Source organism: Gloeophyllum trabeum, assembly GCF_000344685.1.
Source record: "Gloeophyllum trabeum ATCC 11539 unplaced genomic scaffold GLOTRscaffold_00016, whole genome shotgun sequence".
Taxonomy (NCBI): domain Eukaryota; kingdom Fungi; phylum Basidiomycota; class Agaricomycetes; order Gloeophyllales; family Gloeophyllaceae; genus Gloeophyllum; species Gloeophyllum trabeum.
The window spans coordinates 222,610-246,577 of NW_006920425.1; the positions used below are offsets into that span (position 1 = coordinate 222,610).

General features: G+C 51.6%; 8 protein-coding genes across 8 annotated transcripts; 3 read left to right on the top strand and 5 right to left on the bottom strand.

Annotated features, from left to right (window-relative positions):
- Positions 1–162: 162 nt before the first annotated feature.
- GLOTRDRAFT_48944 (uncharacterized protein) lies at positions 163–2,023 on the top strand (the record flags this gene model as incomplete). The annotated part of the gene is made up of 6 exons (XM_007871964.1): positions 163–564; positions 617–709; positions 758–1,116; positions 1,171–1,771; positions 1,821–1,907; positions 1,976–2,023. 6 exons carry the CDS (start codon positions 163–165, stop codon positions 2,021–2,023), a joined length of 1,590 nt encoding a protein of 529 aa, XP_007870155.1.
- A 255-nt stretch (positions 2,024–2,278) lies between these two features.
- Positions 2,279–3,007, bottom strand: GLOTRDRAFT_96441 (Osmotin, thaumatin-like protein; the record flags this gene model as incomplete). The annotated part of the gene is made up of 4 exons (XM_007872051.1): positions 2,279–2,385; positions 2,450–2,529; positions 2,587–2,862; positions 2,934–3,007. The coding sequence occupies 4 exons, from the start codon at positions 3,005–3,007 to the stop codon at positions 2,279–2,281; spliced, it is 537 nt and encodes a 178-aa protein (XP_007870242.1).
- A 1,417-nt stretch (positions 3,008–4,424) lies between these two features.
- On the bottom strand, positions 4,425–6,279 carry GLOTRDRAFT_49190 (purine-cytosine permease; the record flags this gene model as incomplete). Its single annotated transcript, XM_007871989.1, has 6 exons — positions 4,425–4,472; positions 4,531–4,617; positions 4,686–5,283; positions 5,339–5,697; positions 5,749–5,841; positions 5,896–6,279. The coding sequence occupies 6 exons, from the start codon at positions 6,277–6,279 to the stop codon at positions 4,425–4,427; spliced, it is 1,569 nt and encodes a 522-aa protein (XP_007870180.1).
- Positions 6,280–7,083: 804 nt separating this feature from the next.
- GLOTRDRAFT_20828 (SET domain-containing protein) lies at positions 7,084–7,611 on the bottom strand (the record flags this gene model as incomplete). The annotated part of the gene is made up of 2 exons (XM_007871950.1): positions 7,084–7,274; positions 7,341–7,611. Coding segments are annotated over 2 exons (462 nt in total), but the record flags the coding sequence as incomplete, so codon positions are not given.
- Positions 7,612–9,645: 2,034 nt separating this feature from the next.
- GLOTRDRAFT_96443 (uncharacterized protein) lies at positions 9,646–11,541 on the bottom strand (the record flags this gene model as incomplete). Its single annotated transcript, XM_007872052.1, has 6 exons — positions 9,646–9,984; positions 10,209–10,635; positions 10,716–10,786; positions 10,839–11,179; positions 11,235–11,357; positions 11,508–11,541. The coding sequence occupies 6 exons, from the start codon at positions 11,539–11,541 to the stop codon at positions 9,646–9,648; spliced, it is 1,335 nt and encodes a 444-aa protein (XP_007870243.1).
- A 3,155-nt stretch (positions 11,542–14,696) lies between these two features.
- Positions 14,697–16,334, bottom strand: GLOTRDRAFT_133127 (uncharacterized protein; the record flags this gene model as incomplete). Its single annotated transcript, XM_007872053.1, has 6 exons — positions 14,697–15,116; positions 15,173–15,317; positions 15,378–15,900; positions 15,953–15,976; positions 16,027–16,047; positions 16,100–16,334. 6 exons carry the CDS (start codon positions 16,332–16,334, stop codon positions 14,697–14,699), a joined length of 1,368 nt encoding a protein of 455 aa, XP_007870244.1.
- Positions 16,335–16,814: 480 nt separating this feature from the next.
- On the top strand, positions 16,815–18,302 carry GLOTRDRAFT_65992 (Triosephosphate isomerase). Its single transcript, XM_007872054.1, has 6 exons — positions 16,815–17,031; positions 17,091–17,217; positions 17,459–17,502; positions 17,589–17,787; positions 17,846–18,033; positions 18,092–18,302. Exons 1-6 carry the CDS (start codon positions 16,920–16,922, stop codon positions 18,175–18,177), a joined length of 756 nt encoding a protein of 251 aa, XP_007870245.1. The 5' UTR covers positions 16,815–16,919; the 3' UTR covers positions 18,178–18,302.
- Positions 18,303–20,872: 2,570 nt separating this feature from the next.
- On the top strand, positions 20,873–21,401 carry GLOTRDRAFT_12189 (uncharacterized protein; the record flags this gene model as incomplete). Its single annotated transcript, XM_007871944.1, has 3 exons — positions 20,873–20,935; positions 20,998–21,024; positions 21,075–21,401. Coding segments are annotated over 3 exons (417 nt in total), but the record flags the coding sequence as incomplete, so codon positions are not given.
- Positions 21,402–23,968: the final 2,567 nt, after the last annotated feature.

Genomic DNA, 23,968 nt, shown 5'->3' on the forward strand with positions numbered 1-23,968 from the left:
TGGGTTATGGGATACGGCAGACTTATGGGTTTTTACTATCTACCATGTCGGTGGAAGCCAAAAACCTATGGGTTATTACAGGTTATGGGTTATGACAGGTATGGGTTAAGACAGAGTCGACTGTATGTGACGGCTTGAGTTGCTCCTCTGTTACCTACTAACATGTCGACCCTCGACAACGCGACGTCCCGCTCGTCGTTGGAGAAGGCGACGAGTGCCGGGACGCACGACCCCGAGAAACAGTCTGCACCAGTGCACACGACCGTGGTCGAACTGGAAGCGCTCGACGACGGCGTACCACGGAACCGTGGTGTGTTTGCGAAGCTATGGGCGATCGTGCAGAAGTTGGACCGGTACGGTGTCGAGGCTCGGGGCATCGAGCGGGTGCCACCTGCGGAGCGCCCACAGAAGAACCCATGGGACTGCTTTACGATGTGGTGCGCTGCGAATACAACAATCAGCACGTTCAGTCTGGGTACGCTCGGGGCGAGCATATTTGAGATGGGCCTGAGGGACTCGGTCTTGACAATCGTTTTCTTTAATCTATTGTCGACCGTCCCAGTGGTATGTATTCAAACGACTTGCGCTGGCGACTGCAAACTAAGTCATGCGACAGGCTTACTTCTCGTCATTCGGTGCCCGTACGGGTCTGCGACAAATGGTATTTTCCCGATTTGCCTTTGGGTACTGGGTGTGCATGTTCCCGGGTGTAGGTGGCCTGTCTTACCCTTGCACTCAATTTATTCACCTTGAATAGATCCTGAACGTGATCGCCACAGTGGGGTGGTCTACGATCAACAGTATTGTGGGAGGACAGACCCTTCGCGCCGTCTCGACGCACAACCAGATACCTGTCTGGGCGGGAATATTAATCATTGCGCTCCTCACCCTCTTCCCCTCGTTCGCGGGATACAAGTTTGTACACACCTACGAGCGGTGGTCATGGATCGCGCCTGCGATCATTTTCTTCATTATGCTTGGAACCGGCTTGGGATACATGGAACAGGGTGCGTGGGGCGGCAGCGGCCCTGTAGAAGCCGCAAGCGTCTTGAGCTTCGGCGCAAGCATCGTCGGTTTCGGGATTGGCTGGGTCAGCTATGCCGCCGACTACACTGTGTGGGTGTTTACGATTACTATCGCATCCATCTCGTCGTTGACGTCGCTCTTCAGTAATTTACCGGAAAACACTTCCGCGTGGAAGATTTTCGTGGCTACCTACGCAGGGCTCAATATCCCGCTCATCCTGGTCGAGTCTCTCGGCGCCGCCTACATGACCACGCTCGCCAACAACTCCGCATGGTCTGATCTGTACACCGCGAACGGCGTAGGCGGGCTCATCGCGGCGGGACTCACGCCGCTGAACGGCGTCGGCCGCTTCCTGACCGTCATCATGGGCCTGTCGATCGTGGCAAATAACATCCCGAACATATACTCGCTCTCGCTGACGGTGCAGATCTTCGGACCCGTCTTCCAGGCGATCCCGCGGCTCTTCATCACGCTCATCGGTACGGCGGTGTACATCGTCCTCGCCATTGTGGGCGCGAGCCATTTCGAGGAGTGGCTGGATACCCTGCTGGTGCTGCTCAGCTACTGGCTGGTGATATACGCTACCATTGTGACGGAAGAACATCTCATTTTCAGGGGCGGAAGGTGGGCAAGGTATGAGTTGGACATGTACAACAGGAAGAGTGTACACCCTGTCGGGTGGGCAGCGTTTGTGGCGCTTGGGTGTGGGGTCATGGGTGCGGTGCTTGGTATGGCTCAGACTTGGGTGAGTATCTATTGTGTTTTATTGGTTATGGTCTCTGACAGTCCGATAGTATGTGGGTGTGATCGGGAGGAAGATCGGGGATCCTGCCTTCGGCGGGGACGTCGGCTTCGAGCTTGCCGCTGCTTTCACTGCGATAGTAAGCACTTCCATTCGATCTTGCCCCCGCCAGATCATGAGGTTACTTAACTCCCATCTTATCTTTAGGCATATCCACCACTCCGTTACTTTGAGAAAAAGTACTTCAGTCGATAATCATAGAAAGATGGTTAATGTCGCACTTGTGTGGGATGATGCACTGGCAGACGCCTGTTCCGCCTTTGACGATGTATAATGATAACGTGAGGGTCTAATCAATGTACTAACGAAGTACGCTTGTTGCTTAATCAAAACTATGATTATTATGCTTCGGCAAAGCAATAAGTGCTACATGCATACAAATTGTGGGGCCAATGTCCCTGGAGTCCGAGAGTCCAGATGTAGTCCGTGATGCGTCTGCTGTCAAGATATCTAGCAGAACTGGATAGTGTAGGAGGTGCCCGTGGGGCAGCTGCTAGTAGCGCCGCAGCCGTTGCCGTCTCCGTTCGCGTCAGTGCAGGTCACCGGGGCAGTCGAGCCTGTGAAACGCGATATCGGATTACTAGGCGTTCGGCGACAGAAGATGATTCCAAGAGAACTCACATCCAGAACCGGGAGTGATGGTCAGTGGGATGTTGAAGTTACCTTGGCCGGTTGGGGTGAAGTAGTCGGACGACGCATATCTACCCAGGATACTTCTCAGTGACGCATCCTTCCCTCCGATACAAACCGATGCTCACCCGTTGATCGTGAACTGCGCCAGGGTCGGGCCCGTGGGCGCGGGACTCGTGCAGTTTTCTCCGCCCTGGAAGCACTGACCTGTCTCGCAGTTTCCGTCCGCGTCGCAGCCCGTGCGGCCCCAGATACGGCCACTGTAGTTCGCGGGTAGGGTGACCGAAGCGGAGGCACCTCCAGCGAGAGGGAAACCGCCAGTTGCGGCCCCGTTGTAGGTGACGGCGGGGTAAGCGGCGGGGTCGACCTGGTAGCCGCAGTTGTTGACCAACGTCACGGTGGTACTAGAGGACGCAAGGAAAGATTAGACGCATGAAGAGGGAACGTAGATCATTGCGCGGGGAAAGAGACGTACTCCGCTGCTCGGGGGAGAACCACTGCGCTGACGACAGTGGCAAGGACGGCGAAGAAGGAGGTCTGCGCGAACATTATGTGTGATTTAAAGCGTGCAAGTCGTGAACAAGTAGTCGTAATGTTGTCTGAATTGAAGACAATTCTTCAATGGGGTACTGCACCGACGTATGGCCAGCCTTTATATACATTCGCGTGCCTCCGTCCTGCGAGGAAATGAACGGCGAGAAGGCCCCGGGTAGGGAGTAAGGAGCGTCATGCCCGTACGAGAAGGCGCGGTCAGATGAGGGCGATGACTGCATGTGTCGGTGGGGCCGAAGGGCAGAGGCTACTGAGCACCGGAGAGGCAGAATTCGGAAATGCACGGTGGCAGCGTACTCTGGAAGGCTCTCGAAATACATACTGCGTCGGCATGATGCCTCAGGAGTCAGTATACAGAAATGTTAACCGGTAGGCTTATGACTGAAGTACGCACTGAATCCAAATTCCAGAGGGCACTGATATCATAAACGGGGTTTGCACGTTTCTAGAGAAGGACCAGAAGTCGGCTTGGCGAAGGTTGTCCGGTGCTTCTGAAAGGACGCGTGGTTGTGGCGGTGGGCGGCGGTGGCGATGAGTGTCTCGGCTGGACATGGCATTCGTACTAGTACTTGTCCTATCGTGATTCGTGAACGGTAAACGTTGCAGTCTCTTGCCATGTATCTGCCGTGCATTCACTCTCTAGCCCTGGTGCTTGAGATTTAGAGAACCGTTGAGGTAGGACGACTTCACCGCACAATGAGAGACCCTCACGCCTCGAGGATCACACCGGGCGGACATATGAAGTGTGCGAGCGGCCGGAAATTTCGACGTAGTTCGATGTGGCGTGCTATGCTGGCCGACTGGTTACTATTCAAAAGGTGCGGTCAAATCGTGGCCGCCGAAGCTGATATCGGGCATTTCAGACCACAATGTGGCCTCCGTGACATACTAGTAAGAGGCGATATTCAGACGCCTGAACGAAGGGTGCTATTCGAGATCCGTGACGGTAGAACGGTGTAAGAAGGCGATTATGACAGCGACCAACATGCGCTCAGCGGGTACGCCCTATTCAAGCCTCATCTGTCAACGACTGTTGTGATAGCGAGAGCGCAAGGATAGCGCTCCAGTTCTGAAGGATGGCACAAGTCTTGACCTATCTTGTTCTTAAACTTGCGCAACCGTAAACTCTGCGCGAGACTAATGCACTGTTGATTCGCAACTTGTTGGCAGTGTCTGAAGTATCTGAAATAGCACGCCAGCTTCCTGATTGAGCGCGTCATACACGCGTACGGCCAGCGCTGACTTCGCCTGGTGCTGAATATGATGGCATGGACTTTCCTGGATGGTGGTACTCTCACCAGATACCTCAACAGTAGCGCGGACTTCGACCCGTCACCTGACGTCCTAATCGGTCTTTTACAGCTTTCAACCAATGTGATAAACCCGCAAGGCTGAAAGCCGCCAGGCTAGTCTTTCAACGACCAAACAGCCTTCTCTCAAGATATCTTAACGGCGGATATGCCTATATATCGTGGCATCAGTGTCCTGTGTTTCGGCTTCATCATGCCAAAATCACTCACGATGCCAGAGAACGCCAGAGAGAGCTCAAATCCAATGTTACCCCCAACCGTGGGATCTCCAATCTTCCGAGCCAGAATGCCGATGTACTGGTCAGGCATAAGGACAGTCAGCGCCTAACCTGCTGATAATTGGCACAATGTTTCAGAGTACTCACCCAAGACTGCGCGACCCCAAACACAGCACCCATGACGCCGCATCCGAATGCCACTGAGGCTGCTATCCCGGGCGGCAGCGCAGAGCGTTTGTTCGCGGAATCCAGTTCATAGTTCCTCCAGCTTCTGCGAAAAATGACATGCTCCTCTATGACGAGTGTAGCAAAGATTGCCTGCCAGTACGACAGTAGCACCAACAACGTATCCAGCCAGGCCTCGAAATGCGATGCACCCACGATCGAGAGAACAATATAGACCGCCGTGCCGATGAGCGTGATGAACAAACGCGGGACGGCCTGAAAGACGGGCCCGAAGATCGGAACAGTGAGGGATAAGGAGTAGACATTCGGTATATTATTAGCGACAACCGAGAGGGCCATGAGGAGGGTGAAGAAGTGACCAATGCCGTTGAGCGGGGTAAGCCCAGCAGCGATGAGACCGCCCACGCCGTTGGCGTCGTACAGCGCCGACCAGGCTGAGTTATTGATGATCGTGGTCATGTACGCGGCTCCCAGAGACTCTACTAGTATCAAGGAAGTGTTCAGGCCCAGATATGTCGCGGCGAAGATTTTCCAAGTCGGTGTGTCCTCGGGCAAGTTCCTGGGAGAGCCAATGAACATGCGTGACTGCAACAGATGTAAAGAAGACAGCTCACACTGTATAATCGCCTGCGTAGCTTGCCCACCCAAGACCATACCCAACGACAACAGTACCAAAGCTCAGTACGGTGGCAGCCTCCAAAGGCCCGGTGGCGCCCCATGTGCCTCCCTCCATATAGCGAAGCCCTGTACCCAGCATAATAAAGAAGATAACCGCAGGAGCGATCCACGACCAGCGTTGATAATTATGCACAAATCTGTAGCCGGCGAAAGGTGGTAGGAGGCTCAGGATTGCGATAATAATGTTGCTAGCCCAGACCGGGATCTGGTGCGTACTGGAGACGGCACGGAGAGTCTTGCCTCCGACGATCGTGTTGATTATGGTCCAGCCTATGGCACCTACGCAATTCAGAAGCTAAAGGTCCGTGAGCAGGCTATATCGTCGTTTGAGATCAAGACGACCTACGCCTGGCAACATACAGAACCAGTACCCGAAGGCGAATCGAGAGAAGACCATCTGCCTCAAGCCGGTGCGACAACCAAAAGTTGAAAGATACGCCTATGGAGAAGCCATTGTGCGCCAAACGAGGAGAGAAGGACCGTCATAACGTACCACCGGTACGGTCCAAAGGATATTGAAGAATACGATGCACAGCACGGAGTCTCGCAAGCTCATCCCAAACGTCCCCGGAGCGAGCGTGCCGCCACTGAACGCGCCCAGCTGCGTATTGGCGGCACACCACATCGTGAAGCAGTCCCAGGGGCTCTTCTGCGGACGTTCCGTCGGAGGTACGCGTTCGATGCCTCTCGCCTCTACGCCGTACTTGTCTAGCTTTTGCACAATGGCCCATAGTTTGGCGAACAATCCGCGATTGCGCGGTACGCCATCGTCCGCGTTTTCGAGCCCTACGACGGCAGTGGTGGTGAGCGGCTCCGATTGCTTCTCCGTGTCGTCGTTGCTGTGATGGAGAGACGATTGGGAGGCGCTGCTATCCATTTTGGACTGAGAGATGATGATTTTCGTCTAGTCGACGAGGGCGAATACCACCACAATCCATATTGATATACTAGACGGGTGATACCTGCTCCCCGGAAGTCTATGCTCTGGGTGAGAAGAGAAGCTTCCGCAGAACTTGGAGTGCAAGTGCCCTCTATAATAAATCGACCACTTACAGTTCCGCAGTTTGGCCCATAGCGTGCGCGTGCGGGGGGCATAGTACGCCCGAGTGGAGGGCACCAGAAAGTAAGCTTTCCAGAGCCTATCACGGTAGTCCAACGTGACAGGGTGAATAAAAATATCAGCGGTCCACTCGGAAAGCGGTGCGGAAGCGCTGCTCCTGACCCGCAGTTAAATTTATCGTCTCTCGTCCCAGTCAATCCCATGGAACGGCGCTGCAGGACCTCAGTGAACCAAGTGACGTTTTAGAACTCGGCGTCGTTTTTTCTCGTGACTGGGACAGAATTTACTGACCAGACACTATTGATAGGCGGTTCAAGTCGAGAGGAGAGAGCGTGGACGTTACCTTGGTAGTGTTGAAAGATACTCATTCCTGCCATACCAGTAGTGTACCGAACGGGTTGCTGTCGGAGGACAGATGAGGAGAGCTGCCCAGTGAAAGATCTCCTAACCTGTTGTCCGAAAGGAAACGGGGCTAATCCCAGCGATAACTTTGAGTATTCATTCAAAAACTCAGCAAACGAACGGGCGGTCGACAGCTTGCAGCGCCAGTCCAGTCTCTCACCTTGATTACTTCTCCGTGCTGTTTACTTCGTCCGGATCGCCCCCGCGTTCTGACTCTCGCATATCCTGGGCACACCTCGTGCAGCCACACCAGAACCACCACCCCTCCCAAAGCCGCCTCCTCCTCGCCTTAATGTCGTCACTCACGCTTCCATAAGATATGCATAGCTCCTCGCCCACCGTCACGGGTCGGGTAGTGATAAATGAGAAAGTTCGGCCCGTCCGACGTTTCACCAAGTTCGGCGCACAACCTACCGTAGTTTCAGGAAATGTATGAGAAGAGAGAACAAGATTGTGCAGGAAGGGCATTGACGTACTGTGATTAAAGTAACTCGCGTCGACCCACACGCCCCACCCAAACATCTCGCTTTCATCTGCGTGCGGGAGCTGCCAGATCCCGAACGAGTTCCCGGCGTCGCGGGCGAAGAGCGCGCGCGCGTACGTGGGGTCTGCAGCCAGGTCACGCAGCGGGTGGGCGGCGAAGATGGAGGCTAGGAATAGGTAGACGCGCATCCACTGAGATAACTGGTGCGGGGACGAGCGGACGCACGCAATTTCATTCGGCTGGAGCGATAAGAATTCGTTCCATGAAATCGGTCGATGCGAAGGAGACTCCGCGCGGATCAAAGATGAGGGCGAACGAGAAGGCGATGGAGTTGGCGACCTTGGGAAGGTAGTAGCAGAGGATGCGGACAAGGGAGCGGAAAGAGCGGTTTCCTGGCGGTAAACAGATATTAAGCCCGAAGCTACGAACCTCGCGAGGTCGGCATCGTGCTCGTATTCGAGCGGGACAGCGAGGGCCTTGCGCTTCCCGAACGACATGCGCGCAGTTGCCTCTGCTTTGGTCCAGACATCGTCCACCAGCTCCTGCGTGACATCGTCTCCTCGCACGTCGGGGGAAACAATGTCGGCGAGGTCAAGCACATTTCGTGTTTTTTTGCCCGAGCCAAGGGCGGGCTTGATTTTGTAGGCCTTCGCTGCCTCCCGGTCGATGGTCTCGTATACTTCGATGGCAAAGCCGTCTAGGTCGTCCTTCAGCCACTCCTCTTTACAGGATTCACAGCAGAACCACAACCCTCCTCGTGCTCTGTCCCTCTCCTTCCCCTTCCCTTTGCCCGCCCCTCCCTCACCCGTCAACTTGACGGGCCAACTTCCCTTCCCAGCGTCATCCCATGTGTACCTCCAGCACCATGCACAGACCTCCTTCCTGAACACTCTACATACTACGTGCGCGAAGGGGTAGGGGGATGTGTGGACGACTGTACCTTCTGTAATTTCTGAGGTGGCGAAGGCGCCTCTACCACCGTAGCTTGTCGACTGAATCGTATAGAGAGAAGACATAGAGCTAGAACTTGACTCTGTGAAGGTTTTCGTTCATCTGACGGTCTTGGGGTGTATGAACCGGTCTCACGATGTACCGCCCGACAATTACTGTACCATAATAGGATGGAACGACACCGAACTAGGCAAGTCGAGGTAATGTGGTACTTGAGAAGTGCCGGCTATCACCGGCTGTATACCTTGTGACTTGACTCTTGCTTCGGTCCTCATTCTCTGCATGTCTATAGTACAACAGTGCCTTGCATAAGAAACTGAACATCACATTTCCACCCGCTGATATGCACTGACACACAACAATCACCAAGGACCAAAAGAAATAAACCTAAACTCCGTGATATGGGTGAAGGCAGTCTGAGACAACTGAGGGGTATTTAATAGTTCAAGGGGGAAAGGAGGAGTAAGATGCCATAGGGTAGTCCATAGGAAGACCTGAAAAAATAAAACAAACACCTTGACACCTGAAACAAACACTAGTTGACACTCCAGAGTATTTATCTCCGAAAAGTTGCAATTAAAGTCGCAAGCAACAACACCTTTTGTAGGATCATGCCCGCAGTGGTAAAAATTGCTAGAGACTTGGTTAATTTTATTTTGCTATGTAGGACGCACTGGAGATAATTAAATTGACAGCGGAGATAAATCACTTGATGAGTCAGGCCTATTGGCAAAGCTAGGATCGGCTATAATTCGCTAAGTTCGACGCTTTTGAACTTTGAGGGTCGCTGAGATCATAACGCTAATTCTCTGAGATGGTGAAGTGCCAAAAAACTTGTTTTTTCATATGCTACTTTGTACAATTTATACTACAGGAATGGCTTTGCAACCGTCTGGAGATAAATAAAGACTGCTACCCACAGGATTGCTCAGCACTTGCTGCCGTTATATCATACACCATACAACTCTCTTGCACTCCCACTTGCTCGTCCCCGCCCCTCGAGGTTGCCTCGACGCTCTGCCATCTGCCCTAAGCGGTCCCATCACTCCATGCGATGTGCCAGGCATGTGCTAATTACCTCCAGCCGCTCACTTACTGATGCTGGCCTCATGGTGACTTGTGTTATGATTTTCCCATGCTTATCTCATTCTATTTCCATTCCGAGCATTGCTATTGGACAGTATTGACCTTGCCTTCAGTTTGTGTATGTGTCTGGGTCTGGTGTGCTTATGGCCACCATCTTATGCTTCCCTGTTCTGCCTGCTGCTAACACCTATCACATAGTTGAGTTAGGATATAGGACAGTGAATTAGATCACATACCCTTTGATGTCCACAGATTACATGTTAACATAACATGTGCCCCTTCAGCCAAGCGAATCTCAGATTCAAGACCCTCAGCATCTTCATCCAGACTTCAGGCATTGTCAGGATGATGGGCTGGTCATTATGGAAGGCTGCAGCATGAAGCTCCTCAAGTTCAGTATTGGCAGTGTGGACATTTGGAACAAATCCATGGGAGAAGAGGGGGGCTGCATTTTGCTGGTCAGGTTCATCTGCTTCAGGTGGCCCCTCCTCAAAGGACTCTGACATAGTCTCTGTGGTGATGTTGCATACACAGTCAAATACAGATCCATCCTCAGGAACCTGTTGGAGCAAGTCGCTGTCAACAGTGACATGGTGGGCCTTGAATGTAGGGTGGTGTATCTCTAAATATTCAAGCCACTGCTGAATAGCTGCTCGTCAAACACGGAAGTCCTGGTGAATTGTGTTGTTGGTTTCATCATCCATTCTAGTGCAGTGCATGATAATCACTTCACATTGCTCAGGAAGGAGTGGTACTTTGGCATAGAAGAGGGCATTCTCCCGAGGAAAGTTGCAAATGTGGCCAGTGTACTTGTATTGCCCACCATGAACCTGCCAGACTTGGAGTAATGCATGGACAGGGATATGAGCATTTCCTCCATCTGACTGAGCTCAGGAAGATTGGGAACATCTGGTCCAGGATACATGCAGTTTGATGGTTGAAACTTTTTGTTCTTCTGGCATTTGCTGCATAGGCCATTCTTGACTCCCAGATCAAACCATTGCTCATGACATCCATTACACTTCTCCATAGACAGTCCCATGATTTTCTCTCGAACAGAATCCAACAGGGCTTTGTCCTCAGCAGATACAGCACAGTCTTCATTGTGATGTTGTGGAAGTGGTTCATCAGCAGCTGGTGGAGGTGTAGGTGGAGGAACTGGCACATGGCCACCTTGATGTGGCTGGTGCTCAGGTAAGGATCTTGAGACGTCTTCCTGTTGGTGTATCTCCCTCTGAGCTTCTGCATTTCTGTGCTCCTGTTGTCATCTCTGCCTGTTCCTTCTCTGCCGTTCACAGCATCCTTCACATTGTTTCAATGCTCCAAATACCTCCAGAGAGACTCAATGGCCTGATGCAGTGCACCAGAGAAGTCGTGGATTGCTTGGATGCTGATCTCGTGCTTTATGTCCATGGGTTATTCAGTTATCGATAGGATGATGTGTGTTGCTGACAATGCGTGCAGGAGAGCAACCATGGAGACCTTGGACTCTGTGGCCATTCTCACCCTCTTCCTCCTCCTCTTCCTGATGGTGAGCCTGGATATTCTGGGGCTCCGTGCCAGCATCAGGAACAGAAAAAAGTTCCGGACCAAGAGCAGGGATGTCAAAAGCAGGCAACTGGGTGGGTGGACGAAAGACATCTTGTGTTGGACTGGGTGGCAGTGGAGAATGCAAGACATGTGGGAGAACAGGAGAAGCAGGAATACCAATCCGATTTCTCAGCCAAAGTGACAGGGAAGGTGGAGTGTGGGGATGGACAGGGATAGCACCATTCTTGGGAGGTGTTCGAGGAGCTGAATGGGATATCAGTGTACTTCCTTTGACAAAGAATTATTTAATAGTACTCACGACCACCACCAGTTGTCCAGAAGAAAGGCACCAAGTCATTCCCAGTGAAAGGATCAGGGCTCTCAGGAGTAGATGGATGAAGAGTTGCCAAACTGACAGGCTCAGATGGTGGTGTTGCATGTCCTGAGATGTGACTGTGTTTACTATGCTCACGTGTCACAGGGGTCTGAGGTGTACGCTGAGAATGTCAGCGCGATCCATGGCACCAAGGTGTAAGAGGTGCTACAGCAAAGCTTAGAGAATTCTCACAATCAAAATATTAATGCAACTCACGACCACCTCCACAGGTCAGAGGGAATGGTACCATGTCTTCTTGCAAAGAATTGTTAGCAATGGGCGATTGCTGATGGTGAGGTGGTGTAATGGGTGTGACATATTCAAGCAATGAGGACTGATTCCGGAATTGAGCAGGTGGAGGGGTAACATATTCAAGGGATGACAACCGTTCACATGGTGCATGAGGAGAGGCCACCTGGGCTGGTGGAGTACCCATAGGCTCAGGCACCTGAGAGTTGTAGCCCACACCTCACCGGTGATAAGCCTCAGGATCGTCTGACCCCCGAAAATGCGGACTCAGCACATCGTACAAGCCCTCCGGAGCTTATTCGACACAGCACTCACACGCCACTAGGCTTCTATGGGCTCTAAAGAACTGCTCTATTTAGCTCCGGACTTCCTAGCATCCTCGAGGCGTACACGGACCGATTCCGTGATTTATCTCCGCAAACAGGAGCTCCGGAGCGACTTAACCAATGCAACTTCTAGATGAATTAGCTCCGGGGCCGTGGGCACTTCTATCAAGGGGCATCGTCCTCATGCCCACCCTCCAGCACTCACTCCCCCTCGTTTCCGTCAAGATACCGAAGGTGCGGACACATACAAGTTGTTAGGAAGCAATGTCCTAACTAGTCGTTTGAGATAACTGGGCCACGTGCCAACAGTTATGTTGTCACTACCTCAGTAAGCATACTGAAAGGTAGGTCTCGCCGGGCCAATGCCAACAGTCATGTCAAGAGTCCAGGTAATCGCTGTATTCAACAGGAGGTTGAACTAAGGAATACATGGGTTTTGCTACAGTATATATAGTAACTGGTATAGGGGTTAATGCCCAAAGAAGATATCAATAAGAAAGGACACGTAAGCTATCCTGTGAGAATGTAACTCAGAGAAATGAGAAATACAAGGGCGCCCATTGGTAGAAGGTGAGTCAAGGGAGATAATGTGTGAGAAGAAGATAGTGTCCATGGGAAGGTCGACTCAGCGAAAGGTACTGTCCAATAGCAATGCTCGGAATGGAAATAGAATGAGATAAGCATGGGAAAATCATAACACAAGTCACCATGAGGCCAGCATCAGTAAGTGAGCGGCCGGAGGTAATTAGCACATGCCTGGCACATCGCATGGAGTGATGGGACCGCTTAGGGCAGATGGCAGAGCGTCAAGGCAACCTCTAGGGGCGGGGACGAGCAAGTGGGAGTGCAAGAGAGTTGTATGGTGTATGGTATAATGGCGGCAAGTGCTGAGCAATCCTGTGGGTAGCAGTCTTTATTTATCTCCAGACGGTTGCAAAGCCATTCCTGTAGTATAAATTGTACAAAGTAGCATATGAAAAAACAAGTTTTTTGGCACTTCACCATCTCAGAGAATTAGCGTTACAATCTCAGCAACCCGAGAAGTTCAAAAGCGTTGAACCTAGTGAATTATAACTGATCCTAGCTTTGCCAATAGGCCTGACTCGTCGAGTGAATTATCTCCGCCATCGATTCGATTAGCTCCGGTGAGTCCCACATAGCGAAATAAAATTAAACAAGTCTTTCTAGCGTTTCCTACTCCCGTGGGCCCGAACCTACACTCGGTTCCGTGGTTTGCGACTTTGTTTGCGACTTTCCGGAGACAAATACTCCGGAGCGTCCCTTAGTATTTGTTTCAGGTGCCAAGGTTTTTGTTTTATTTTTCTAGGTCTTCCTACGGGCTACCCTACGGCGTCTTACTCCTCCTTTCCCCCTCAAACTATTAAATACCCTTCAGTTGTCTCGGACCACCTTCACCCATATCACGGGGTTTAGATTTATTTCTTTTGGTCCTTGGTGATTGTTGTGTGTCAGTGCATATCACCAGTTGTATGCCTGTATTGCAGCCAGTTGCTGACCAACCGGGGTTCCAGCAGGTATATCGTCTGAATGAGGAACCTGTGGGAAGTGGATCTCAAGTAGTTGTGATGCAGCCCATGGAAGAAACTCCATGAGAATTGGCTGGGAAGGGTTTGGAGACTCCATGCTCAGCAGTGTCCCTGCAGCAAATCCAGGTGGTGCTCTCTTGTGAGTCCTACGCCTAGGTCCAGTGGAGCACCACTTGGAAATACAGTCTAGATCACAGAGGCCCAGAAGCCGCCAGAAAGTTGCCTAGTATGGTCCTACGGGGTTGAACCCATGTCCTCAGGAAGTGACCTTACAAGAATCCACAGCACAACTATGTAATGCCGCAAGGCAGTATCGAGTATAACACTCAACCGTTTCTATGTACCCCTTTTCTGCAAGGCAGGTGGAAGTACTATGAACACAGGGCAAATGGTGCCCAAGCTACTGACACCACAGGTTGAGAGAGGTCCCACAGCTATGAAAAGACTCTGTTTGGCGACAGCAAACTATGGCAATGCGGGTAGACTTCACAACACTTAAGCAGTTCTTCCCAAGCTGGCAGTGCACGGCACTCCTCAAAACCAGAAATAGACTACAGGATCAGAAAAGCAGAGAAGGAGGGTGCAATTGCAAAGTGATGTTCTCGGACGAGACAGGCAATTTTTCTCACCGGCGGAAGCGCAAGTCGGGCGGGAACAGACGCGGCGGGACACGTGGCACGGACGCAGAGACGCGCTCGTCGGCAAGAGCCGACGCAGCGGTGGCGCTAACCCTAATGTTGGGTTCCAGTGCATGGGTGGCGTGGGAAATCGCTTTTGCATTTCGCGGCCCCTACTCGGACAAAGGGGGAGCAAGCTCCCCCAATAAACAAATACGGTTTTGATGGCTCAATTCCCGACAAGCAGAGGCCTTGCTAGTCGCAAGGTAATGTGCTTCCAATGTGCTTCGCTACTTAGTCCGACCGAATTGCCTCCCTCTTTGGCAGGAGAGAGGACGGTCGGCATATAACGGTGTTTCGCGCAGACATCGCAAGACTGCATGGACAACGCATGGACTTTATCCACCGGCATGGAGAAAATGAATGAGATGAATATTCAATACAGGTGTTCTCTCAAGCTGCCACACTCGCTAAGCAACGCACCGTTGAGAACACATCCCCATCGTCCTTCCACTGTAAGGCAAACTACCACACATAGACACATCACTGCTCCTCTCGTTGATGCGATGTGCCAAATTAATTTTGCCTGAGCCCAGAAGATTGTCCCTGTAATATACATGTACACCCTATTGCTATGCGAAGGCACTGCCCATGTAACTCATCGGTCTATGAATCGGTCACCTGGAAACCCGTCGCGTACAGATAACGAAATGTAAAAACCAATCCAACGGCTGCACCGATAATAAGGGCGGTCAACATCAGCCACGCCCAGTGAGTGATCGCGGAACGTAGGAGATCCTTCCACCACTGGAGGAAGGTGAGCCCCTCATCTGGTGCAGCCGTACCGCGATGATGGCCAAGGTGTTCAGGAGCGAACTTCTCCGTGATTTCCGAATACGCTTGCAGCTTCTCGGTGCCATCAGGGTCGAATGTATCTAATCCGTCGTAAGACTGCATGTTGAATTTGCTTATGCGGAAGGTGGTTTTCGCTGGCGTGGCACGCAAGACGCGTCGTTTGCTTTCACGTGCGCTTGCGACCTGAAAGATGGCTAGCACAGGAGGGACAGCGGCAAATAGCGCCAGCAACTGTGGACAAAGTAATTCAGCGTCGAGTAATTAGCCGTATCGATGTTTATACGTACCTGTCCAAAGGATACGGAGCCGCCTGGAACGATCCCTACTCCGCTGAGTACCGCTGTTCCCTCCGTGACCCACACCCAGACAATGAAAGGAACGCCTATAAACGCCATGAAACGGGTATGCGGGTACTTTGTCCACATTTGGCGTCTGTTGCGTGTTCAAAGGTAAACCTCAGCCACGCATGTCAGGCATTCGAATCCCACGTACGCGAATACCCTGGCATTGGCCCAGGAGAGGTACCAACCGCGTTGGCGCTCAAGCCATGCCGACTTCCGTCTATTCCACTCTACCAGCACGAATAACAAGAGCACGAGGAACTCCACAGGGAATATCCAGACAGATGCCTTGGCGAGTAAAAAGAACGGGGCAAACACATCGAGTCCCGCTTGGTAGCACGATTCTTGCGTGAAGAACGAGGATACCTTGTTAGGCAGAGGTGTGATAATGATGAAGGCAAGATAAAGCCCGAAGGATACCAAAAGGAGGACGTGGCGAGCGATTGTCGACGCTGTCCAAGGTCTTCTGCGGAAGCGGGCGAGGTTCCAGAATGTCTGGCCCCAGAGAAAGCAACTCAGCGGAGACCCGACAATGAGAAGTGCGACTTCGGCGTGGATTCTGGCGAGCTGCTGTTTTGCCAGTGATATAAAACCGGAAACCAAGAGGGAGTATAAGGTCAATAACTGCGACCAGATTATTTCGGAGCTATTGTTCCCCATGTTCAGCACGCATGCTGCAAGGAGGAAGTCAGCACTTGATTCAGTCGACCACGGAAATCGTAATACCTGTTGCAAAAGAGATGATATAGGCTTGGAAATGACATCAGTCGAAATGTATCTCTCAGAAGCTTTAGACTCACCGGAGAGACGTGTGAGAAAGCCTTCATATAGGGTCAGCTCTGTCTTATCGTAGGTTGACTCGCAGCCACTCACCAGCGATGTCCCCGTTGGGGCAGTATCCGTAAGGACATCCGTCGTCCGGCGGATTGTTGCAATAGGCTACCCAAAAGTTATCTTCGTTCGCTCCAAGTAGGGTGCCGATGCATTGGGTAAGCATGGCCTCGCTGGTCGCGTTCTGAGAAGAGAGACTGTCGTTAGCTGTCTTCCACAGATCCAGGCATATCTTGCTGTTGAAGAGAGCAAGGGAAGTCGCATTTGCAGCTGCCATCGCTAGCAGACGACAACGGACGACCGTTGAGAGGATGTGGATTCGGTCTGAGCATGAAGGGCGGCGCTTTTATCGGCCGCAACGCGCGGACAAGGCGGGAGATGCAAGGACTGGTTGCTATCAGTACCTGAGGATAAAGTTGATGCAACCCTGTCTGTATACGAGAGCGAACATGATTTCCCGTAAAATAGACTAGGACAGGTCCGAAAGGTTATTCCCAGCGCCTGTATGGGCGCCTCTGTCCATTGCCACACTACCACATCTGATGAATCCTTGGCAATTTATCTCCATTGGGAGGAGCATCCGTGAGATCGGAATGCTATCGTTCCCATAAGACGTTGATTTTTAGGACGAGCGTCAGATGTGACAGTGTCATAGACTCAACACAATATTTCCGTAGGACGGTGGGCGGTGTGGCAAGCATTACGTAATTGAGAAGGCTACGCAGATCTCCTCAAGATCGCCGCACTGGATCCCGACGCGTTCGAAATCCATCGATATACAGCCGCCCAGTCCGTTCCAGCCTCCCTCCGCCGCCATATAACCTGCTTTCGTCGGCCCAAATTCTTCCAAACTAAGACTACAATGGCTCGCAAATTCTTCGTCGGTGGAAACTACAAGATGAACCCCGCCACCAAGGCGGCGGCGGACAGCCTGGTCAAGTTGCTAAATGAAGCTCAGGTTAAGGGGGATGTCGGTACGTATCGCGCATTATTTGTTGATAGGGACGAAGAATAACAGTTTCTGTGCTCTCAGATATCGTTGTAGCCCCTCCTGCCATCTACCTTCTGCCCATCCGCGATGCGCTGAAGAATCAGCACGTTCAAGTAGCCGCCCAGAACTGCTACCTCAAGGATTCGGGCGCGTTTACCGGAGAGATCAGGTATGCTTAGTTGTTGCAGTTCCGAACACGCGTGTCAGCTTGGAGGTGGCTGTTCCGAAGACACGCAGGTGCCGGCCAGCGGGGATTGAGCCTACATACAGATGCGAGTCGTCGGACTCGTAGGCTCAGCATATGCACTGGCCGCTGCCGGCTAAATCGCAGTAGTCCGAAAAGCCTGCGAACACAACCCATTTCTCCCCTCCTTATTCGTGCTCTCAGAGTATCGCTGACTTTGCTCCAGTCCAGCGCAGCTCGCAGACGCCGGCATACCGTACGTTATCCTCGGTACGTTCCTTTTCTAGCCCGTCCCAGCTCCAATTTGTCTTGCATAGCCTGAACTGCATCTCTTTGAAAACTTATATAACAATCAGGTCACTCGGAGCGTCGTACCCTGTTCCACGAGTCCTCCGACTTCATCGCACAGAAGACACGCGCGGCGCTTGACAAGAAACTAAGCGTCATCCTCTGCGTGGGCGAGACGCTCGCAGAGAGAGAAGCGGGCAAGACAACCTCAGTCGTCCAGGCCCAGCTCGAGCCCGTAGTCAAGCTCGTGAAGGAGTCGGAGTGGAGGTGAGTGCATTGTTATATCCATATCGAAGGACAACCTAACGTGTTCGCCCGACCCCAGCAAAATTGTCATTGCCTACGAACCTGTCTGGGCGATCGGCACCGGCAAAGTCGCCACGTCGCAGCAGGCGCAGGAGACGCACGCCGAGGTGCGCGCGTGGCTCACCAAGTCGATCAGCAGCAAGGTCGGCGAGGAGACACGGATCATTTACGGTGGTAGCGTCACTGGAGCCAGCTCCCGTGAGCTTGGTGCGTTTTTTCCTCCCTTAGTGTCTCTATATTGAATACTCATGACTTGAACCTGCAGCGTCCCAGTCGGACGTGGACGGTTTCCTTGTCGGCGGAGCGTCGTTGAAGCCAGAGTTCGTCGATATCTTCAACTCAAAGGCGTAAACATAAGCGCGCGTTCGGCGGAGTGAAGAACAACATAGGAATGACTACAAATGAAGACTGTACAGTGTATCAATATATTATAGAACATCTCTGAAACTCCGCTGACTTCTCGTTCTCATTCCCCGCGTAAGCTTGTGCGGCACGGCGAAAGGTGCATGACTTCCTATGTAAGTTACGGGAAGGCGGTAACCTAGCGGCACAGCCAAAATACACCAGGATTGTCTCAGCTCAAGTCCCCTATCGATGACTGATCATGACTTGGTTGTCGGGGCACTTGAGACGCGAATGCGTGAATTCGGCTGTTAGGCGCTCGCTAACTCAGGGTGATATCTCCTGCGACGATTGCTGTTCTGGTGATATTTGTTATTTAGAGAACTTTCGATCACATGCCTTTCGAGCGCGGTGAGTTGAATGTCAGCTATCCTTGTTTTCCGTTGAATCGTGCATCTGGCTCGGAACCTACGTCTGTTGGAGGACTTGGGGCTGAATTCCAGAAATCTATCTCTTTGTCCCTGGGATGCGCGGTATCGGGTAAGGTTTCTGGACTATATTCACAGTAAGACAAGTCATAATACTGCATGGCTTCTTCTTCCATTGATATCACGGTATATAGGGCACCCAGCCGTACGACGTATTGTCGAGGATTGGTTTCAACAGCGCCTGATAACGGAGAAAGGTACATGCGAGCCCTGCTGCACGATGAAAACGCGTGCCACGGGCGTCTACGGTGCATTCTGGTCCCTCATCATCGACGACGATCCTGCAAGCCAAGCCGAGACTTATGTATAGTGGCCAGCGCCTCTGGGAATGTCTATGGTATGAGCAGTCTCTGACTCGGGTATATCTCCTGGCGGGCACACCGCACGAAGTTGCCATGCGTCGACGGCGAGGCGCGATGGCGCTACGACGGGCACTGTTATCTCCAGCGCCCTGTTGGCTATGTGAAGAGATGATAACGAAATAAATACAGGGTATTATGTTCTATCCTTCTTGCCTTCTCCAAAGTTATAGGAAGGGCCCTGAACGCCCAGTGATCTTTCCAGATGTGTAGGATGGCCGCATCGATAGCAGGTTTCACAAGGAGCACACACTCTACGTTGGAGACCATGGGATAACCCCTGGATCCTGTCGTTTATCGCCAATATCCCGGCACCATATGCGTAGGCTAGTTGTAAGGTTATGATGACCTCATGATGGATGGTCGGGGGTTGTCAGGCGGATGTCTGTCGCGCCTGCTTCATTGGAACGTTTGTGGGGCTTAATTTCTTAAGACGCCGCTGCATCATGGGTAGTGCTATTCCATACGCTCGGAATTTCTCCCACCACGCTTACACGATCGCAGAACTCTCTCGCTCGCTTGAGGATATCTTACCGAGTATATAAGACTTACACGATTACTCCCGCCCTTCAGTCTCTTTCATTGATACTATCCCCCCTCCTTACAATGGCAGACACCAAGCAGGGCAGTGGTTTCGAAGGTACTCAGACTAGTCTTCAGAACCTCAGCGAATATCCACGCTTTCCTGCAAAAGGGACGCGCTCAGGTAAGTCTAGTATACCACACGTGTCTTGACGAGGACCATCATAATGGGTTTTTCCAGATGAGGTATCAAATCTGTCAGCAACACTTCAGGAAAGAATACTTAACTTCGAACAAAATCATGAGATATTACGCCAAGCTCTTGAAGGACTGGCAAAGCTCCATCCAATCTTTGAAAATTCGTTCTGCGCTCTTTATGTGCACATCTGCTTTGACACTCATACTTACGCGTCACATTGTCATCTGCAGTCGCCATCCTACCTTTCATGGCGGCGATGAAACTTTACCAACATTGGCGGAAAACGGAACACACCGTCGTACTTCTATTCTTAGAAATGCAAGATATGATGTGGTCCCTAACTGTGTGAGCCTTCTCTCATATATGGCTTCACACTCCATCTCACTTGGTGCCAGCCTGCCACTCGAACGCCTGCAAAAAGGGGTATCTGAGAAGCTAGGTGACCTCCGTGGTGACCTCAGCGTTATAGCCAAGGAGATCAACGATTGTACCGAGCTATGCGATACCTTTTACAAGAAGAAACTCGTAGGTCAGTACTTATTTCTGAACCAATATGAAAGTCGATGGAAAACCCTCCAACAGTAAAAATCTGGAAAAGCATTGAATGGGCACCCAAGTTTACTCGCTTCTCCGAGGAATTTCAGAGGCTCAATCGGTCACTTCGTGTCCGTATTGCGACCCTAACCGCCGTTATGGTCGATGATGTCGGTGCTGATCTGCGAAAAGTTGACAGCAAGGTAGACAACTTACAGGATACTATCAGCACGCTCAGCGCAGAGCTTCAGCACACGCAAGGCGGGGGCTTGACGAGGATGCTTATATTGTTCGAGCTTTGCCGCAGCCCAAAGGAGAGAGAGATATGGAGATTCATCCAAGGGCACGGTGGTCCAGACACCTGTTTAGAAGACGATGGCCTGCTGGAAGAATTAGTGACAGTCAGCGAGAAGATCGATCCCGCTGCCACCTCCTTGATCAGTTCTACGGCAGGAAATGATTCTCCACAAGTCAAGGCAAAACTTGTATTTTCCGTCCGGAACCAGCTCAAAGATGATGTGGACACAATGCTCGAGAAGAACAGGGATATCTTCGAGAGAAAATTCGCGTCTCAGATGAATGAAGTCAGAGAGGAGACACGCCGCCAGGCGGACAGGATCATAGACACGTTGTCTTCCGGACCTCATGAGAGGATTCTCGATCCTGTGAGTAGCTCTGCATTAGGCCGAAGTCATACCTGATGATCTGCTATCTCTTGGCTTTGCAGGAACTCCGCTTCATATGGAAAGAAATGGTCAGCCTCTGAATCGCACCCCGTGTTATGCACTGAAAAAAGCGCCATAGGGATGGAGAGGCACGGTAAAGGCACGACATTTCGTTGTGGCTCTTCACGACCATTACATCGAAAGACTTCATTCGATGGGAAATGCACCTCATGAAGGTCAGCTTCATAATGAGGTTGCATCGAACCCTGAAGATAAGTACGCGATGGCGGTCTGTGACTCCTCCAAAATGCCACCATATGGATACCGGGACCGCTGGGCACTGGAATACATCGGAGTCGTCAGACTGCAGCCGCTCATAGAAGCATTCGACGACGACGCCTCGGGATTTATCAGCGTAGTAGAAGCGAATGAATTCTCAGATCCAAGGCTCCGTCCGAGATCATGGAGGTCTGTGTTTCAGCATGCGTTTCGGGAAAGTGCTGATCCCTCATCAATAGTCTTCCATACTGGATGGCGTACTGGGCAGTTGGTGAGGACCTTTACCAGATAGCTTATTTTATGGCCCCTGACACATCTGCTTATAACCAGGGTTTCCGCAGGCGCTATTCCACTATCACGAAAAGATAAAGCATTCTCTTAACACTATATTCGCGTTGAAGGATCAAGTTCTGACTTCTAATCGCGGCTTAGTGGATCGAATTCTCGGTTCTCCGGTTATGTTATTGGTCGACTGTCTTCAAAAGGGCATTGAGGAAGGCCTCGAGCATCATGACTGCAATGAGAAACTCTACCATCGCTTTTCCGACCATGTCGACGCCGAAGAGGAGCGCTTGAGAGAGAATCTGGGCCGGCACAAGTTTCATCTTGATGCACCCGATACCCTGCGCTTGGTTACAGGAAAGGGAAGACTTGAAAGCGTACGGTGATACTTAGCTGGGACCTCGGTCAATCACTGATACTTTATCTAGTTTATAGCACCTCTCATCCACCTGCTCTTGGAACGCTTTGCGTTGATCATGCACCTTGCGTGCTCAGGGACCCTGGACGAACGAGAACTGACACTCGCTGCGGAGAGCTTCGTAGTTATATGGCGTTGCACCACTGACCGCATCAGCACTCTGAAAGGTATGTATGTTGGTCCCACGTCAAGCTCTGTTTTGACATCTATGTCAGAAATATTCCAGCAGCAAAACCATGACCCGCTGAGGCGCTTGCAGAATTACGCATACGGGCTGGTGGCTCCCATTATTTCTGTGTTTGTATCTTTAGCAACTGATCGAGGAACCACGACAGCTGTACTATATCGATCAAACAGACCAAATATTCCAGCCTGACTTCTACGATGACTATATGGTGAAGGAGCAACGAAGACGCAAGTTACAAGACGATCACATGCTTGTACCGACGGATGCTCTATCTTTCCCGCTTTTACACTTGCCCCCGCCCGCAAATCTGGCTGTTTTCGCAGCGCTGAACGGTAGTTAGATCCTCCATGCTCAAGTATGAATACTTATGACGCTCTAGGTAGTAAACATCATAACAACGTTTCGATGCCGATAGAAGTTTCTCGGGCGAGAGGTCAATGCTACCATGGTGAGCCATCAGCTCCTAGTGACACGTTGTATTATCTGACATGGTCATGAAGGTCCACTCGGTCCAGGCAGAAATTCACACCGGCCACAGCGCCGCGGCAACAGTATGTCGCTCGGCAACCTACACAATACAGTGAGTTGTCCATGATCCTTTCACTTATTGAGCCACCATAGATATATGATTATGCAGGGTCATGGAAGCGAAGGGACACTAGGTCAGTGGTCGACCACCGTCGACGCAGTCCTTCGATGCGCCGACAACAGTGTTCTTCCCCGGTCCGGCCGCGACCAAGAGAAAGTGAAAATGTACCTTGAGCTGAGCATGCTGCACTACATCTCCGACAACGGCTGGGCGGAAGTTATGATGCTACACCCACCAAGTACCCAAGACGAGAAAAATCTCCAACAACTTAAGACTGAACTATCCTCCGATATCAAGAAGGTATTGGAGCCTTTGGCGCGTTATGTTGCCCGCAGAGTGAACATACATTTGTGCGCCTGATTATTCTCACATATTGCTGCATTTACTGACGATTATCAGCCTGTCTGAGTGCGAGCGATGCGGTCAACGGATTATTGGCTCCCGATACATGTGCCTGGATTGCACGGAGACTGCGAAGACCATCAACATATGCGGTAACTGTTGCACCTTCGCCTGCGACATCAGCCATGACCGCCAGCATGCGATGCACATGCCGATCCACCGCCTTCTTAAGTTACGGAATTACTTGCATCTGCGGGACACGGCAAGGGTGACCGACCAAGCGTGGCATGCCATGCATTCGGCGGACCAGGTGTTGAGGAACAAGAATGCATCTGTGAAGTGTGCGTTTTGTGTCCAGCCTATCCCGGACGACGCACCTTGCTGGTTCTGCACAGTCTGCGGCAAGCGTGAGTATGCTGCGGTATCGTAGGGGACTTGCTAACTCGCACATATTATAGCGCACATACTGATATGTCAGAAATGTGATGACATTCACGAGAGGGTACGACCCTGGCTATTGGACGACAGCAAGTTCATGAAAGTGAAAGGGGCTTCGGCAAAGGAGAAAGAGACGATGCACGAGTGGACGCATCCTATGATATCTTGTGTCCGTTCCGACATACACAGTGCGCACGGGTCCATAGAGTCAAGACTGGAGACCATCGAGCGGCTGCTCCTCCAGTTGACACGGCAAGGAAGCCCTGAGAGCATGGTGGTCGAAGAAGGCAGCCCAATGAGCGTATAGTCGGAGATGGCAAGTCTGTCGCGATCCGGACGGATGAACTCTGGATTGGCTTAGGGTAGAATAGCTCGATAACGAAAGGAGAGCCAACGAATCTCATGTCTGCAGATTAGCGATAACTGTCCTTACCAAGTGTATCTCGCGAATGCTGCACCTGAGTGTTCACGGGGAACAGTAATAGTCCGAGCACGTTC

What these genes read in the sequence shown, in the direction of transcription:
- GLOTRDRAFT_65992 (XM_007872054.1), top strand. Translation starts at nt 16,920, where the DNA reads ATGGCTCGCAAATTCTTCGTCGGTGGAAACTACAAGATGAACCCCGCC. An exon ending in TCAGGTTAAGGGGGATGTCG is followed by an intron (nt 17,032 to 17,090) that starts GTACGTATCGCG and finishes CTGTGCTCTCAG; the next exon opens with ATATCGTTGTAGCCCCTCCT. An exon ending in CATACCGTACGTTATCCTCG is followed by an intron (nt 17,503 to 17,588) that starts GTACGTTCCTTT and finishes TATAACAATCAG; the next exon opens with GTCACTCGGAGCGTCGTACC.